The 13,854-nt window shown below is 38.6% G+C and overlaps 1 protein-coding gene across 1 annotated transcript; it reads right to left on the reverse strand.

Moving 5' to 3' along the window:
* Positions 1-1,082: 1,082 nt before the first annotated feature.
* Positions 1,083-2,601, reverse strand: LOC145793806 (uncharacterized). Its single transcript, XM_082876696.1, has 2 exons — positions 1,910-2,601; positions 1,083-1,422 (listed from the first exon to the last, which is right to left on the reverse strand). The coding sequence occupies exons 1-2, from the start codon at positions 2,599-2,601 to the stop codon at positions 1,083-1,085; spliced, it is 1,032 nt and encodes a 343-aa protein (XP_082732822.1).
* Positions 2,602-13,854: the final 11,253 nt, after the last annotated feature.

A 13,854-nucleotide genomic window follows, 5' to 3' on the forward strand; every position in this document is an offset into this window, starting at 1 on the left:
GAATCTCCCAAGAGGACTGAAGCTCTAGCTATTCTTAAGGGCAAGCAACAACAACAAAAGAAAAAAAGACATTTACTTGACCCTAAAGAAGAGGCCCCTGAAGTTCCTATAGAAGAGAAGGAAGCAGGAAAGGAAAAAGAAACACCCCTTAAAAAGAGGCAGAAAATGACAGTCTCTCCTTCTAATTTTACCAAGGATCCTGCTTATGAAGCAGCTGTCAAAGCAGTGGAGAAAGAGCAATCCAATGAGCTTATTGTCGTCTAGAGGTTGGAGAAAATGAGGCAACAACAAATGCAAAGAAAAGAAGCTACTGCTGCTGAAACAATACAAAAGGAGGCTGCCAGGAAAAAATAGACCGCTGAGCATTATACCCGTCGTAGCTTTCCAACCATCACCACCATAACCTCTGAAACTAGTAATTTTTCTTAGTCCCTTTTCATAAGTTCCTTTTCTCCAAGACTTAGAATAAAATTAACACTTTCTCTTCATTTTTTCCCTTTATGATATGTAGTAGTAATCATTCATTTCCTCCCCCTTTGACCCTGGCTTCTTTTTCTTTGCCTATAGATGAAGGGCCCTTAAAGGCAGCCTCAGAAGGAAAAAAGAAGATCCATACTGAAGTGTCAATGAGTGTAGAGCCAATTCAGATGATACGTCCACTTCCCAGCTCTACACTCCATGTGCCTTCTTCTTGATGGAGGTTTGGCCTCAATGATGGCCTTGTCTTTGTTCTGATCAATCTGTATTCCCTTCTTGTATACTACATACCCCAAAAAGTTTCTAGCTCATACACCAAAAGCACATTTGAGAGGATTAAGTTTCAACTTGAACTTTCTCATTCTCTCAAAGACTGCCATCAAGTGGACCAGGTGCTCCTCTAGAGACTGGGATTTCACAACAATATCATCGATGTAACATTCTAAGTATCCTCGAATGAGATCATGAAAGATAGTATTCATTGCCCTCTGATATGTTGCCCCAGCATTCTTTAGACCAAATGGCATTTTAACCCATTCGAAGGTGCCAATGTTTCCAAGACATCTGAAAGCTGTCTTGTGGACATCCTCCTCTGCAATGCAAATCTAGTTATAACCAGAATGCCTATCCATCATGGACAAAATCCTATGACCTGCTGAACTATCTACCAATAAATCAACAATAGGCATGGCGTACTCATCTTTTGTAGTTGCTAAGTTTAGGTTTCTAAAATCAATGCATACCATCATCTTGCCATTCTTTTTTACCACAGGCACAACATTGGACAACCATTCAACATACCTGGTTGTTCTGATGAAAGCTACTTTAAGGAGCCTAAGAACTTCCTCTTTTACCTTTTGAACCACTTCAGGGCTCATCCCCCTTGGTTTCTGCTTGTGTGGCTTGAAATTAGGCTTCATTGGGAGCTTATGTACCACAAATGACCTGTCCAGTCCAGGCATCTCATTGTAAGACCAAGCAAAAAAATCCTTATATTGTTTTAGGACAACCAACAACTGGATAAGATCTAACCAAGCACTAATGTAGGTAGGCTACTACACTGAACCTTCACCTAGGTTGACTTCTTCTAAGGGATCTTGCACTTGAGCACTCATTGATGCTCCCTCTTTGACTTACTCTACTTTTGAAGCAACCCTTTCTGGTTCAACATCCTTAGCCTCTTCTTCATAGACAAAGTCTGTCCACAAAACTTATTCTTCCTGTATTTCCTGGACTTCCATTTCACTATCCAATGCACAGTACTTACCAAGAACCAAAGATCTAGACTTTTGTTCCTCCTAAATACAGCCAATCATCATGGCTTCTCTCTCCCTTTCCTGCACATTCTAGACTATTGCCTTTAGGTCCAATGCTGAAAATTTGATTAAAGCCAATGGTTTGGCTTCTTGGTCTTGATCCTTTTGTCTACAACCAGGCATCATTGTCGTCTTTGGTGATGAACACTTCATTAGCACTCTTTTGCACTAGATGCTTCAAGTGTGCTACTTCCTCATCAACCGTCACTTCGGCTGTTACATCAGACTTTTTCAATACACTAAGTGGTACTACCCCATCAGTGTATAGCTTTGTCTCTACAAAATCTACACAAGCAAAAAAGGATTGTGGATTTGCATTGATCTCCTCTGTTTCCCCATTGCATAATGCTATCATAATCTTTTGATGTAAAGAATAAGGCACGCATTTGTTTGTGTAGATCCAATCCCTGCCAAGCAAAGCATTATACTTGGCATTGCTATCTATAACAAAGAATGTTGTCATGCAATCTCTGGTTCCCACACTTAGGTTGATAGGCAGAATACCTTGAGCCATCTGTTTATCCCCAACAAAACCTGCAATGGTTGTGCTTGTCGGGATCAACCTGAGATTTCTTTTCCCCAACTTCTTCAAAGAGGATCTACGAAGTAGGTTCACTACTGCCCCATTGTCCACCAACACTCTGTTCAATTGTTCTCCATCGAAGTAAGCCTTGATGTACAGAGGCTTAACATGCTGGGTCATGGATATTGTAGCATATTCGAAGGGGTAAGAGAAGTTAATGCTCACCTCCTCACTCTCCTCATTAGTTTCCATGGGCTTGGCTACTTCAGATTCACCTTGACCCATGCTGGTTTGTGAATCCTCACTAGAAACTGGAATGGGATCATCCTCTTGACCCTCTTAGTTTTCCTCCTCAGCTTAAAATTCTTGAGGCAGCACATAAACAATATTAACTATTACTGGGGGGGAATGAGCCAAATTGTACTACTAGCTGTGCTTGCTCCCCTTCTATATTGGTTTGCTCTGATGCTTGGGAAGCATCCTCCATGCTACATTCTGGTGCCTCCATGCTAATAGGCTCCCTCGAAGCAGTCTAATCTATCTCTGCTAGCTTGTCAACCATGAAGGTTTGCTTAGCCATGAAAGCTTCAAACATGTCATCTTCACCTAATGCCTTTTCTTAGCCTAACTCAATTCCTTCATCTGTCTCATCATCACTTTTCATCAAGGCCTTGTGGAGGCCTACTAGACTGGATCTCTTCTTGGCTCTTAGTTCAGCATGCACTTTGTTCAATTGTTCCCTGCTGGCTAATCTTTGGACTCAGCTTCAAACCTTCTCATTCTTCTGTCTGGCCTTTTAACGGGGCCAAGGAAGTACCTTCTCCATTTTTTTTAGATTCCTTTCGTATTGGGTGTACCTTTGTTAGATCTTCCTTCTTTGTAACCTAGAGATCACAAGAATCATGTCTGGTTCCCTTGTCGTTAGGTCTCTAAGCAACACCCAATTATTTGGAGCCACCAAAGGGGGTTTGATCATCTTCCCCTTATCCCCAAAGGTTATCCTCTGGGTAGGCATCACCTTAGGTTTGTTCTGCATGACAAACCAATTTGGAACCCTAGCTACCCATGAGCTCACTGCTTTAGCTGCTAGGTTTGTTATCCCTGTCTTCAAAGTAGTCTTTGAAACAGTCCTTGGGGACCAATCATTAGTTCTGGTCCCATAGCTTGCACCAAATTCAGGCCTTCTTTCAAGTTGGTTGTTCACCCTATAGTAATTGGGTGGTCTGGTTTCATGAAGAGGCCTCTTACGCTTTGATTGCATCTTGGTGTTTAGAGGGCCAACCAGGGATGGAGGCTGTCTAGAACCAACTAGGTATGGCCTGTTGTGCGTGCTGGCTGGCCTTCTATTCTTCTGCACATCTTTGTAATATTGTTTCCCATCAATTAGGAGTTCCCTTTGCCATTTGTATCTCAACCTACATCTGGGACACATCATTTGCATCACAGCTGCTTTGAGGGAATCATCATCCAATGTTTCTTCACTAGAGCATCCATTTGGCCCGCAAAGCTCTATCCACTGGCTGGTGAATTTCTTGTGTCCTTTCTGAAGGCAGCCTGGCTAGCAACATGCATCTGCACACTAATTTCTTCCAATTCCTTCAAGGAAAGGTTCTGGAAATTTGGTATGCCAATATTGGCTTCTGCCACTCCTATTTCTAAAAATGGGTTAGTGTTGATTCCCATGGCTTTTTCAGTCTTGGTTGGAAATTTCAACATTTCCTTTCGAATCTATTCTTGGATCCTGTCTCGAAAACAATGTAGCTTTTAGTTGAATATGACCAAGAATTATGCCATTTGCAGTATAATTTCCCTTTAAGTTCTTCAAAAGTTGGGATTTTAACTCCTTTGTGTAACTTTAAGAAATGTGCTGCAAGCAAATGATCAAAACTGTCATCTGTCGTTGTTATGTCAAAAGAATATTTCCTATGAAGGTCTTTCTTATTAAACTATTGGTTAATTGTAGTGTCCCTCTGAATTGATGCTTTAGAAGTCATAAGTTCTTTTCCTATGATCTCTGCTGCATCAATTTCAAAATTAGGATCCTTATAATAAGTCTTACATAAAGCATTATTTTGATTTTCTTCTTCTTCTTCGAGTAAAGTTTCATATCTAGCCACTTTGTAGGTTAATTCTACTAAATCTCGAAACTCAGATGAATCGAACTTCTTACGAAGCCTAAATTCTAACCCATTCTGAGCCAATCTTACAAATTCAGGCTCAGGTAATATGACCCTACACCTGTTTCATGCCCTTTTGAATCTGGCAATGAACTGAGCAGCCTTCTCATCTAGCCTTTTGCTCAACCGTGCCAAGTCTTCCATAGAAACTTCAGGTTCTATTTGAAAAAACTAGGCATGAAATACTTTCTTCATTTGTTGCCAAGTTTGGATAGAGCCAGGTGTAAGGTTTGTATACCACACAAAGGCTGCCCCAGTTAGAGAATTTGGAAAAAGTCATAGTTTCATATAGTCATTATTGGCGAATTCACTGCATTGGCCTATAAATCTGGCAATGTGTTCCATTATTGACTGATTTCCATTTCCATAAAAGAGAGCAAAATTGAGTATTCTAAAACCCCTTGGGTATTCATGTTCCCTATGCACCCACTTTGGGTATGGTTTTCTATATACAGAAGTTTGATCCCCCCAAGCCATAGGTCCACACATTTCTCTAACAATATCAACAATTTGGGCCCTAGGGACCATATTTTGTGCTTGTTGGACCACTACTGAAGGGGCAAACACAGGGTTTGGAGAAATTCCATGTGCTTGAGGTTCTCTTGGTCCATATGGAGGTACATTTAGGGCCGGCTATCCCTACTGTACTGGTTGCTGGTGAGGGTATGGCTGACCTCTTGGAGCCTGTCCTGCGAAAGGCCCTGCGAAAGGCACTATAAGAGGAGGAACATGTGTTGTTTCTCTTCCAACCACATGAAATCCTTCCAACCCCCCTGGTGTAAATTCAAACATAGGATTCATGAACACCCTTGTGCTAAGCATGGTCTCAAACGTCGAATTTGAAAACATCCTCATGCCATTCCCTTGTGCTGGTCCAAACCCACCAATTTGTATGGTTTCGCTGCTATGTAATGGTTACATTTTGATTTGCCATTGGTCTCAAAGGAGCTTCATACCATGACTGAGGTACAGGTGATGCCCTCTTATGATTTTGACTGCTAGTCTAACCATTATTTTTTCTATTATTTTGCATAAGTTGTTTATCTCGAGCCAATCTTTGCTAATGAACATCTATGTTTTCTTCGTCTTGTCTTATCACAGTTGGCTGATGAGAGTTCATTCGACCGAAAAAAGATGTTACCCATCTTTCCATTGTATACTTGTTGTCTCATAGCATCTACCAAACCTCCCCATGGATTCGTTGGCTGGGTAGAAGGAATAATGGAAGGTCCAGTTCCATGGCCTTGTCCAATGTTTTGGACATGTGTTGTATGTTCCGAAGTGCTAGTCTGTTCGACCATAAGATGTGATGACATAGGTTCTTCCATAGGATGTGATATTACATTATCCTTTGGATTAGATGTTTCTACCTCTCCTTCAACACCCTCTTCCAAGTGTTCATTTTCTTCTTGTCTCCTACATCTGGCCATTTTAAACTTAGTCCCACTAGGCGTGCCAAAAATATATGTTGGCTTTTTTGGCTTTCGAAGGTTAATTATGTAATTTTAAACATGTCAGCAAGGATCAATAAGTCCTTACAAAATTTATCAGGTGATTGTGTTGAAGTTCTTTCAGCCTCAATGAAGAGGACTTTTACTGGTGGCTTTTAGGAGAAACTAGCAAATAGATATAGAACAATTTCATTAAAAAAATGAAAACTTATAATGAAATTACAATGACCCAACCTTAACGACGTTCACAGCGGCAAACTACTTGAAAACTACTCTTAGGAAATGAAGTGTAGTACAAAAATTGAAGTGCTGGAAATGTGAAAAACTGGAAATGTAAAACTGGAAAGAAAAATGAAGTAAACAAACTGGTTTCTTAATCTGAGCCTGGGTCCTTCATTCCGGGGCCTTCTCTTCTATTTATACTTCCGAATGGTAATTGTCAAAGTGGGCTTCTAACCGTCGAAATGTACTTCCACGATCTTTGGTCATGGCCTTGCACAATTTCGCTTCCACTACGCCATTCTTTCAGTTAGGCTTCCCTCATAAATTTGAATTTGAAGTTTTGAGTAACTGTTGGGCTACGTCATCTTGTGTCTTCTAATTGCTGGAGTGCTACGCATATCCATCAATACCAATATGAACTACTATGTGTCTATTATTGATTAGAGACCTGCATTAACTCCCGAGATTACCCTTTACGAACCACGTGTTAAGCTGTGATTGGCTTATACATAATATGCAGCCAACATCTACTTTCTTGTCTTTTCATCCCAATTTTTACTATACAAACATATATATATATATATATATATATATAATATTATATAACTCTCATGCGCTTATCACGTAGGACAAAGTGTATTGATGGGAAATATGATTTTTCTCTCTTATCCTCATTTCGTAGTCACATTTTTGTCACATGACTGGATTTTATTAAAGATTTAAAAATGAAGTTATAGAAGAGAGACATTGACACTTATGTAGAAACCAAAGTGGGATTTGAATAAACGTGTAGGGGGTTGACTATCATGATCTCATATGTAGGGACCAAAGTGGGATTTAACTAGAAGTATAGGAGATTGACTGTCATGATTTCATGTGTAGGAACTAAAGTGATATTTAGTGTAAAGTGCAGAGGTACAAAGTATAATTTACCCATACTATTAATATCTAAAGTTTAAAACAAGAATGACTTTAATTTCCGTAATTTTAATTTGAATAATTTATATTTTATATTTTCAATTTTGTCACAGTATTGTCCCGTAAGAATTTTGGACATGCAAAACTATAACTACCTCAATGAACCCTATAAATATACTATATATTTTTAATTGCATTATGTTTTTTTAGTTTTTGGATGGAACTTTTTTTTCATTTAAAATATTAAGAAAATGTAATGGCAAGATCAAAGTAAAATTTTACTCAAATTAAAGGGAACAAATCATGTAATTTTACCCATTTTTGGTTTGATGAGATCTGATGGTAATGCAATGGTGGCAATATGGCCGTTTAACGATTGTTGTGGTTCAATGATAACTAAATCAGATCTGGATTACAGTCATGATAGCGGTAGAACGGTGGAGAATAGTGGCTGAATGATGGTCGACAATGGTTGGATGTTGTGACGGTGACTGCGGTGAATAAATCAAAATAGAATTGTAGTTTAAAAATAAATAAATAAATAAATTATATCGGTTCCTTTATTTTGAAAATTACTTTGGTCATCATAATTTTAATTTGAATAATTTAATATCTACACTTTGAATTTTATTGTAATGTGATCCATCTGTCATGTGTTATTAACATTTGAATAGAAAAAAAAATAAAAATAATTCATGTATAAAATTAGATAGATTAAAGTGAAATTTCAAAAAAACTTATCGATCTTTGGTCACACTAGTTTTACACATGGTTTTTTTAACTTCAAATTTTTATAGTAAATGGTGAAGAAATCACATTTGTAACAAAATTAAAAATATATAGATCAAATTATTTAAATTAAAATTACGAAAACTAAAGTGATATGAATGTAATTTAGCCTAATATATATATATATAGAATCATAAGTGTAATTAACCCCAAAAATGCACCGAAGCTCATTTCCAATACTTTAGTGTGTCTCTTTGTGGACCTGACTTTCTTCGCGTGCCCCCCCTTTCGAAGAAGGCGCGAATTGGTCTTCATACAGTTCGGACTCCTATCACGATTCTAAATCTAATCTCACAAAGTGCAATGTGAGACTGATAAACACCAAAGAATCCAAATTTGGCAGTTGGTTTTGGAAAATCAATTTTGAATGAAAAAGAGCCAAACATGGACTGCTTTGCCAGATTACAGAGTTGCCACCTAAATATTTTGTTTTTGGGAAATTTAGGAAACCCTGACTCGTGCAAAAGGCCACGTGTCCGTCATCACCAAAGTTGCCTCGGCTCGGGAACTTGGGTACGAGAGAGGAAGGTCCTGAAATGAGCACCCCCGCTCGCCCGATCAAAGGATCGGCCTCTACTAACATGATATGTCGTTTTATAAACACATGTGTTCTTGTTCCGGTTATTTAGCTAACTTACTATATGATGCGCACAACATACAAGTATAGACTAAATCGCAAGAATTGGAGCAAAACAACTCATGTTTGTTTTCGAAAATGGTTTGAAAGTGCCACCCTCAAGTGGGCTGAAAACATGATTTGCCACTTCGCAAAGTGGGCTTAAAACTCACATTTGATGAATTGTTCCAATTCAAGTAATAAAGCCTTCATTCACAGGCATTCATGCAGTTCATCAAGTAAGCAAATAGCCTCATAACAAGCATGTTGTCATGGCAACACTCACACTCATGCAAGTATGCTAAAGCGTAAATGCTTACAGTGTACTCCAAGCCAAAACAGAAGCTAGTTAGAAATATGCATGATCCTAACAATGTTAAGATGCCTAATGCAACACATGCAAAATGCAACTAAGTAGGCTCGGCTATCTAAGATGGCATATGAATGCAACACTTGATACACGTATTCAAACAAGTATTGAAATACAATGCAGTTTGAATGATACGCCGAGCCTCGGTGCATGCAAGACAAATGAATGATGCACACATGTAAGCATAAGGTATGCTAATCAAAATATGTCCTAATCTAACCATCGAAAGCGGTTAAATAAAAGGAAAAAAGACGTCGGGTTGGAAGACATGCACACAGACGCACGCTTATTACAACATTGAGCCCTTTTGAAGGAGGGTCCGAATAAATAAGCTAAGCTAATATAAACTAAGCTAATTAAACTAATTAGACTACTTATTACAAACCAATAAAGAAATAGCTAAACTAAGCTACTTAATTATTACAACACTTAACTAATTAGCACACTAATTAATTAAATTAAATTACAAAACCATTCTAACTAACAAGTAAAGCATTAAATCATGCTACCTCAGCTCTACTTGAAAGATAAACATGCATGCACTCGGTTTTCGTCCCGAAAAGCTCTCCAGTTTGCTCTTGAGAGGCTCTGTTTACAGGGTTTCTCCAAGAACATGTTGCACCATTTTACCAATTCACCTCTAAGGAATGCACCAGTGGCCTGCCGGCCATGAATGGTGGCTGCCAGCCACCTGCCGGCCAATAGTGTGCCTCTGCCGGCCAAGGGTGAAGCACTGCCGGCCACCAGTGAGGCACTGCCAGCTACTGGTGTGCTGAAACAGCAAACTGCAACAGAGCACAAAACAGAGAAAAATAGAGGGTTTTCCAGAGACATGTTTATACTATGCCACTCCTTATCATCTCAAAACATCAAAAGAGTGGCACCATTGGGTCTAAAGCCACCAATAAGCGTTTTCAATGCATAAGGGCCACGGATCCAACTTGCACAAATTCAATAAATGCACAAAAACAAAGACACAAGTCCATTACCTTATCATGAGAGATCAAAGGCAATGAAGACCATGCAATGTGACACATTTCATCACTATGAGTACAAAACATCTCACATTTCTCGTGTTTGGATTAACGTTTGATCCAAACACATGCAATGCAACACACATGCTTATCTTGCACAAGTTTTACTTTGATCAATTCTTGTTTACACATTTTACATTACCGAGCCATTCTTTAACCGGTAAAGTCCAATGTGAAAGTCCTCTAATTGGAAAGATGGCCTAAGCCACAAGTGCCTTGAGCATGAAAGAGGTCTCATGCTGTTGGTTAGTAGAAACCCTCAAGGGAAGATTAAAACCATTAGGCATGAATGCCTCAATTTCATGCTCAAGCCAATAAGGGGCTTAAGACCACTTCCAAAGCGAATGAAAGATTGAAACAATGCAGTGCAATGACATATATTTCAGCACTGAAATAATATGCTAAATGACTTAAAATCGTGCAAACAATCCATATAATGCATGTTTAAAGGCTTAACTCATTAAGCTAATGAAAGGGGTTGTACCACAACCTTACAACACAAACCTCAAAGGGCCAAACCAACTCAAAACAAAGTTAAAGCATGACAAAACATGAGCTAAATCATGCTAAGATTGAAGCTTAAAAGGCAAGACAATCATGCGCACAAAATGGCTCACAAGCAAGGTATAAGGCACAACTCTCAAAAGCAATTAAAGAGTGATATATGTGAGAGGTTAATAGAGGAATATGCTCTAAAATCACATGCTAAATGATGTTATGGCATGCAAACAACACAAGCAAAGCATGCTAGAGGCCTCAAAACAAAAAAGCTAGTAAAGGCATTACACTATAGCTATACAATACAAGGCCCCAAAGGCACAAACACTTTAAAATAGTTCTAAAATAGTTTAAAAGTTCTAAAACATGCTTGAAGTAAGCTAAAAAAAGGCTAGAATGAAAGGCTAACACATAGCACAAACTAGACCCTTAAGCACCATTACACTACAAGCATACAAAGCAAGAATCAAAGGACCAAACCAGCCCAAAACAGTCCTAAAACATGCCAAATCAGAGGCAAAAATATGCTGAAAATAAGCTAAGACAAGCCACAAAAACATGCTACTATGCAATGCTAACTAGGCATGAAAGAGACATACAAGGAGGGGAGGCTAACCCCTCCATTTTTGGACTTCAAAACACACTTTTTACCACTGAAATAACTCTGAATTTCAGTGGTTTAAAGGCCCAAAAAGTTTGACTTTTACATGCTAAGAGATGATGCAAAGGCACATACACATAGGCAACAAGAAGGAGGATACAACCCCTTAGCACAAAATGGCTTTAAACCAACATGTTTAGGCCCAAAAATTAGAACTTTTTGTAGTTGAAAACTAGGCTCAAAAGAGCACAAAAAGATGGCAAAACAACTATCTGTAAAGTGCTTAAAAGAGGTAAGACTTATACCTTTGAAGAACAGCACTTAAACAACCACTTTCTTGGCTCAAATAACACTTCAACAGCCCAAAATAGGTCCCAAGATGCCTCAGCCCCAAGGTGGTCCCGTTTGGTAAAGGGGTTGTATGCAAATGTGTAGAGAATTCCCACTTTCAAGAACAAAATAGCAAGAGAGAGGATTCTAGAGAGAGAGAGAGACAGAAATTTTGCTCTAAAAATTTTGTAGAGAGAGAGAGATTTTAGAGAGAGAGGCTCCCAAAATTGCTAACCTCCTATAACCATTGAGAATGGCTTCCATATATAGCAATATATGACCTTTAGGTCAAGATATCTTAATACAGGGCAGCTGGAGCAATATGGGAACAGTTGGAGGTAAATATCTGCAAAAAATCTGAGTTTTGACATCAGTGGCCGGCCGGCCATCACTGATGGCCGGCATAGGATCATTTGTGGCCACCACTCATCATCAATGGCCGGCACTCTTCACCAGTGGCGGGCAGAAAAATCTGCTCTGCAGGTCCAACTTCAAACGGGCATATCTCCTTCGTCGGGACTTCTTTGCAGGTCATTCTTATGTCTAAATTAAAGCCCCGGAAGTAATATTTCCAATGGTAGAAGCCTCACCTCAAAATTCCGAGTGCGATAAGAGATATCCTTCTTTTAGTGAAGAATTCTCATTTTCGGCTCAATCGGATTGATGTCTAATTTTAACCAACCATATCTCCCCCATCCGAACTCGGCTTTAGGAGATTCTTGAGTGCAAAATGATGAAGCCCCAGAAGTCTTATTTCCAATGGTGTGGCCTCATAACTGAAATCCAAGTGTACAAACGGATATGCCTGATTTAGCGAGGGCTGCTCGACTGTCTCTCTTAACGGTTCATGCCCATCTTCCTCCCCAACTAGGTTTCTTCCCTCTTCTCTAATTTTTTTCAAATCCAAACCTCTAAACAAGATGTTTTGGATGATTTTTCAAAGATTTCACCTCTCTTTCATTCATTTCCACTTTGTCCTTGCTCGGTTTACCGAAAAACGCAACATTTAACAAAATGCAAGCGTCGGAACATCGTATGAACTTGTTCAAAAACTATTTTGAAAGAGAGGGTTTTAAGGTCGAAAATCTTTGGTCAAAATAGTTTTAGTCCAAAAAAAAAGGGGATGTAAGGTTGGGATTTGACTCTCTCCTTGCCAAAGAAATCGAACATTTGCACAGCACAACTTTCATCACCAAGTAAACAATCAGTAGCGCCGAAGTCTTAAGGGTGGTCAAAAACGAGGTGTCTACACTCTTATGTTTTGCACAAATAATCTCTACTAGTTTAAATGTTTCAATTTAATCTTCAATTTATTAATTTTGTTACTAAATAGTCTTTACGTTTGTTTTTTCCTATAATTGATAATGGAAGTGAGGACATTTTTATCAAATCACCTATGACACTAAATAAGTTATGGATTAAATTGACACAATTCAAAACATTGGGGAGAAAAATGAAACTAATCACACATTTTGAAATTTTTTTTTCTTGTTTTGCTGATATTTAAATGTAATTTGATGAAAATGTCCTTACTTCCATTATCAATTTTAAATGGAAACGGAGTAGGAACCATTTTCTACAAAATTAATAGATTGGAAATCAAATTTCCACATTTAAAATATCAATGACCAAAATGATACAAGACACATACTAAGGAAAATAAAATAAATTGTGCATGATTGATGTGTTTGGGAAGACAAATTTTAGCCTGGTTTAGACTAAAATTCACAAAAAACAAAAAAACAAAATAAGCTAAAATAGCTAATAAGACAAAATGTCATATCTTTTTTTTGATTCAAGTGAAAATGAGAACAAAGTAGCAGAGTTTAAGTACAAACAAATAATCAAACAAAGGCCATCAGGCCCTAGCTACACTAGAAAAAACTATGTTTGCAATCAGAAGAGAAGAGATAGAGCTAGGAGGGTCATCAAGGAACACCAGGTGCTCAGATTGGTTGACTCCAATGTTGGCAAGTGCATCTGCACATTGATTTGCTTCTCTTGGGATATATTTGATGCTACACTTGCATCTCTTCAACATGAAATTGGCGTCCTCAATCAGTGCTCTATAGGGGGATGAACTTTCAGCTCCATCCTGAATTAGCTTCATGGCAAGCTGGGAATCTATGTCCAGCTCTATGTTGGCCAGTCTTTTTTCCATGATGATTGTGAGGCCTCTGTAAAGTCCCCAAAGTTCTGCTTCCAAGCTTGTGCAGTTTCCTAGGTATCCATGGTAGCCCCACAGCCAGGTACCTGCTTCATCCCTCAACACTCCTCCATAACCGGACCGACCTGGATCACCTTTAGAGCTTCCATCTGTGTTTAGTTTTAGTTTCCCTGCAAAAAGAGCAGACCAATTAATTAGTCTTGGTTCTGAGTAATTAGGATGAAGGGGGTTTTGAAATGCTTCCTGTATTTCTTTGGCATATTGGACGATTCTTGCTGTACTGACATGGGCAGGTAGAATTTGCTTGTCAAACACCTCCTTATTCTTACCTTTACATATGTTCCAGATGGCTGTTAAGAAAGTTG

This window comes from Camellia sinensis, chromosome 1 (assembly GCF_055761805.1).
Source record: "Camellia sinensis isolate YWXY chromosome 1, ASM5576180v1, whole genome shotgun sequence".
Taxonomy (NCBI): domain Eukaryota; kingdom Viridiplantae; phylum Streptophyta; class Magnoliopsida; order Ericales; family Theaceae; genus Camellia; species Camellia sinensis.

Excerpts from the sequence above, each read along its gene's own strand:
- LOC145793806 (XM_082876696.1), bottom strand. The coding sequence starts at position 2,601 with ATGGGTCAAGGTGAATCTGAAGTAGCCAAGCCCATGGAAACTAATGAG. Across the intron at positions 1,423-1,909 it reads AAAGACGACAATGATGCCTG|GTCATTTGTGGTACATAAGC; the intron begins GTTGTAGACAAA and ends TGGACTGGACAG.